Here is a 4,572-nt window from a genome sequence, read left to right as displayed (position 1 = left end):
TACCAAAACCATACATGATACATACACGTGCATCTATACGTACACAGGCACAGCACACGTAATACTCCCCTCTCGAACTCACTTTCCCCTACAGATTGGGACAAAACATTGTGCCAACCCCAAATCTTTATCCGCCTCCCGGGCCGGTCCACGTCGGAGCGTGGCGACAGCCGACGTGGCCTCGGCATCACAAGTGGCACGGGCACGCACGCACGCACGCAAACGCAACAAGTGCCGTGCTCGTACGCTGCACCCGGCTCGCGGCCCGTCCACGTCGACGGAAAGAAGACGCCCCGGAGGTCTAGGTACACGCGGCTCGTCTCACGTTTCAACTGTACCCGGCAACAGGCGACACGACTCGTTCCTATCTTCTCGCTGACTGGTACTGTGCTACTCATCGTCATCGCCAAAGGATTTGTTCAGCAAAAAAAAAAGTTAAATCTTCCTTCAAATCTTGCCGAATGGCAGGACGGATTTCAACGAATTTCAGTTTTAGTTTGTGTCAAACGGAGAGAGCTGAAGTTGATGCAGCGATTAGCGTGCTAACAGCACTGTCCGTTTGTAAGTGAGAGTGATGAGTGTACTAACAACGATGAAATGGAAGGTGTGCACAGAGCCGTGGACGGCAGGTGCTCGAAGTCACCGGCGGCACGCCGGCGCCAACCAAACGTTCGTCGGCCAGCGACGTCGACAGCCACGCGTACAGTTCGTGCGGCGGCGACCACAAAGGCGCGAGATGCAGTGGCGCGAGCTGAGGCCGGCCGCGTCTTCTTCCAGCCCTCCTACCCCAGAAGATTCCACGGAACATGCACCTCGCCGGGAAACGGACACCCCAAGATTCTGGTCCACACACAGCTGCGTGCTTGGAAGCCAAGCGGGCAGGCAGGCAGACACCGCCCAGCCCCAGCTGCCAGTAGCTGATGTCACTGCTGTTCTCACAGGAGCTGTGCAGTTGACAACTTGGCATTGCTTCTTCCATCACAAAGATCTGAAGCAAGGACAGAGACACTGGATTGTAGATTCTGCTACAGCCTCCTCTCCACAAATCCTGGGAGAAGCTGGAACTAACATGGAAAGATTTTACAGTGTTTTACTTTTACACATTGCAGCATTCTGGGTCAAGCTAACAGACTCCAGGCAGGACAGACTTCCCCACAGCTTGTAGAACCTAGTGGGGGTGTTCCTCCAGTTTTCAGCGGCTGCGAAGAATTAGCTCATATTTACAAAGAATTGAATAGGTTGGACAACATTGTACAATGATGCAGTGGGCTGTTAAAATTGCCGAACTATTGTCAGCAGCGCCTTGAGCTGCCACCCCGGGTGGCGAGGGCGAATCCACCACGGTCGTACATGCGCTGAATCTCCTCCCGGTAATTGGGGAGCGACTCGTGAGGAAGGGCAGGGGTCAGCTCCACAACGTCCCCCATGCTGAGCTTCCGGTTCAGATCACTTATAGGTTCATGGTTAACCTTCGGTCGCAGATCTTCCTTCATGGGAATGCTGTAGGGACTCCATCTTGGAGTGTTGGTCCCAACTCGATCCATGAGATCCATTACAGTGGAGTTTGCTTGGAATTCCTGCACAGACATCTGAAATCATAGTGCAAACCTTGTCAGAATTCTAATCAAATACAATACTTTTGCAATTTGCTAGCGGCGAGTTTGAAAGGAAACTGCACTCACCTTGTCATGTTCAAGCAGGATGACAAATGTTGGTCCATCATGGTTGCATTGCCGAGTATATGAGTAAGGGCAGTCTTCTGAGTGCATGGGAAATGGACAGGGCGGCCTAATGGCATCACGGTTGCCTAGAGATGCAGGCCGTTCTTTGTTCATTGCTTCACATTGCCATGTAAGCACCCACCTTGCCCATTCCACCATTTGAAGCACAAAGGAGTGCCTACATGTTCCTTCCTTGTACCTCCAGTGTGCTGCGAATCCATACTCAGCTTGCAGGTGCATATCTTTTGTGCGGATCTGCACTTCAAACGGGTGGACACTCTCACTCATGACAACAGTGTGCAATGATCGATACCTGTAGAAAGCAAATCAGTGTAAAGTATAGCAGAAAGTAAATGAAGAATGGGTGTATCAAAGATTAACTCAGCATACCCGTTTAGTTTTGGGCGAGATATATAATCCTTAAATCTCCCAGGAACTTGGGGCCATAGTTTATGAACAACATCAAGTGCTCGATAGCAATCTTCCTCCTTCTCAACCACGAGACGCAGGCCATGGATATCATGGACCTCATCCATTGTCAAATTCTTCCTGATGATGTGCCAAAAACCAATTAGCAAAGAGAAACAAAAAATGGTTCTTTATCAAGTTTTAAAAACTGTAACTAGTGCAAATGAAAAGCTTCTTAACTTACTTCAGCATTTTGTTGTGAATACTGTATAGGCTTTTGTGCCTCCCAGAAAGATTGTGATATGAGAGGCCTGCATCCCGTAAACCTTTATCTAACTTATCCACGGCAGATGTAATTAGCACTTCATCAAATGATTTGGTTAGTTTGGATGACAGATCCTTGTGCTCTTCTGGATTCAGATGTTTGAAACAAAGATTTTCCAACTGGTCTTTCCAGCTGGCAATGCCTAATCGATTAGCCAAAGGAACAAAGATCTCCATGGTCTCCTTAGCAAATCTTTGTTGTTTAACCAGAGGTAAAGCTTCCAAAGTTTTCATGTTATGCACACGATCAGCTAATTTTATTAGAACTGCCCGTGCATCAGCCATCGCAAGAAGCATTGTGTGCAATCGATCTGCTTCAACAATCCTGCTTGCTGTGTTGTTATCACGAGCAAGTTTGCTCAAGTGGCTCAGCTTTGAGACCTGAACATATTACATGTAAACCATTAGCTTTGCAACAGTGCAATCTATTTTCTCTGAGACACAATGCTATGACATATTTCACTAAATATATTGCCAGTTGTCACAAATTCATCATAGGAGAAATAATGCTACAGAGAAAGTGGCCAGAATAATGCACTAGACTTGGTACCTAAACTACTTATAAATCATATCCAGAAGTCGTACATTGATCCAAATGGAGGAATATTTATTAGTGAGCGATGTGATTATAATTGTCTTAAATAAAAAAAAAGAAAACATGACAATTGACTTAAGTATAAAAAGGGGTAAGTCATGTTAATTCAGATCAAATAATTCTAGTAGGTCCTGCCGACAGCTTGATGATACAAAAGATTTTCAACGCTGAAATTCATTAACCAACCCACTAGGAACAATCATCAAAATCCAAGGAAACTGGAACACGTACCCCTTCAACAAGATCGGCCACACCAGCACCGAACATGTGAAAGATGTGATCGTAGTCAATGAATGAATCGTCAATGGTGTCGTGCAGAAGCCCGGCAGAGACGATCGTCGCATTTGCCCCAATCTTGGCCAGCAGCACGGCCGTCTCTACACAATGTTGCAAGTATGAATCGCCACTCGCCCGCGTCTAATCGCAGAAGAAAATCACAAACTGAACAAGATAAGTGACTGATGCAGAAAGAGCTCAACTGTCCAAGAACCAATGCGTAAAGATTGGAGCTTGTGGTCTGACCTGGCCGCGGTGAGCCTTCTCAGCCTCGCAGAAGGCCTTCACGACGAGCTCCTCGTGGAAGATGCGGTGGTGAGCCTGGGCACTGGCGAGGAGCTCTCGGGCGTACGGCTCGCAGGCGGGGCTCGCCTCCGCGAGGTTCTCGTCGAGCTCGAACGCAAGCTCGCCGCCGCCGACCTCCGACCGCGGGCTGGGGGCCGGAGCGTAGTCAACGCAGGAGCCCAGCGCGTTGCGCACGAAGCCGGCGAAGAGGCGCTCGCGCTCGCGGCCGGCGAGCCACGAGGCCGGCGGGCTGCGGGAGGCTGGAGACGACGACGGCCCTTGGAACACCGACACGGGGCTGTGGTGGTGGTGGAGGTCACGCCACTTGAGCGGTGAGGACGAGTGGGGGTGGGAGTAGGCGTAGCCTCCTCCACCGCCGCATCCGCCGGCGGCGAAGCTCGGGTCGTCGGATCTATCTTGCCACAGCGAGCCGAGCTCGTCGTGCGCCGGGCCGCGAGGCGGCGCGGCCGCGGCGGCCGGGGAGGAGAAGAGGCAGGACAGCCCGCCCGCAACGGCGGACGGGCGCTGATGGTGAGAGGTGGCAGGCGGAGGTGGCGCCGCGGTGGAGCAAGGCGGCGACGTGCCACGCGAGCTCGGGTCAAACTCCGAGGAGTAGACGGCGCCCGGTGGTGGGCTGGTGTACAGGGAGATCGCCGGCAAAGACATCTCCGACGAGCTCTAACCCACGCAAACTAAAGCGAACACAAATTCGATGTCAAAATATGATCTTGGCGGCGCAAACTCGACGCATTCGGTGTCCCCAGACCAAACTACGGGAAACAGCCGGCTCGAATCGGGGGATTGAGGAATTCGGTGCCAAAATTTGATCTTTGGCGTGATTAAAATTCGGCGAATTCGGGAGGTTGGCACGAGCAACGCGAAAGGGAGCAAGAAGTAAGAAAGAAATGGGGAAATTATTCGCGTGAGCGTTGGTTGCTTCTCTTCTACTGCTGCGCTTGCGGC

General features: G+C 51.0%; 1 protein-coding gene across 1 annotated transcript; it reads right to left on the bottom strand.

Annotated features, from left to right (window-relative positions):
* Positions 1-1,016: 1,016 nt before the first annotated feature.
* On the bottom strand, positions 1,017-4,572 carry LOC102702684 (probable GTP diphosphokinase RSH3, chloroplastic). Its single transcript, XM_006660602.3, has 6 exons — positions 3,571-4,572; positions 3,280-3,465; positions 2,374-2,834; positions 2,112-2,270; positions 1,683-2,034; positions 1,017-1,589 (listed from the first exon to the last, which is right to left on the bottom strand). Exons 1-6 carry the CDS (start codon positions 4,273-4,275, stop codon positions 1,293-1,295), a joined length of 2,160 nt encoding a protein of 719 aa, XP_006660665.1. The 5' UTR covers positions 4,276-4,572; the 3' UTR covers positions 1,017-1,292.

Source organism: Oryza brachyantha, chromosome 9, assembly GCF_000231095.2.
Source record: "Oryza brachyantha chromosome 9, ObraRS2, whole genome shotgun sequence".
Lineage (NCBI taxonomy): Eukaryota > Viridiplantae > Streptophyta > Magnoliopsida > Poales > Poaceae > Oryza > Oryza brachyantha.
The sequence above is the reverse complement of the archived record's forward strand: the minus strand, read 5'-3'. Positions and strand labels throughout refer to the sequence as shown.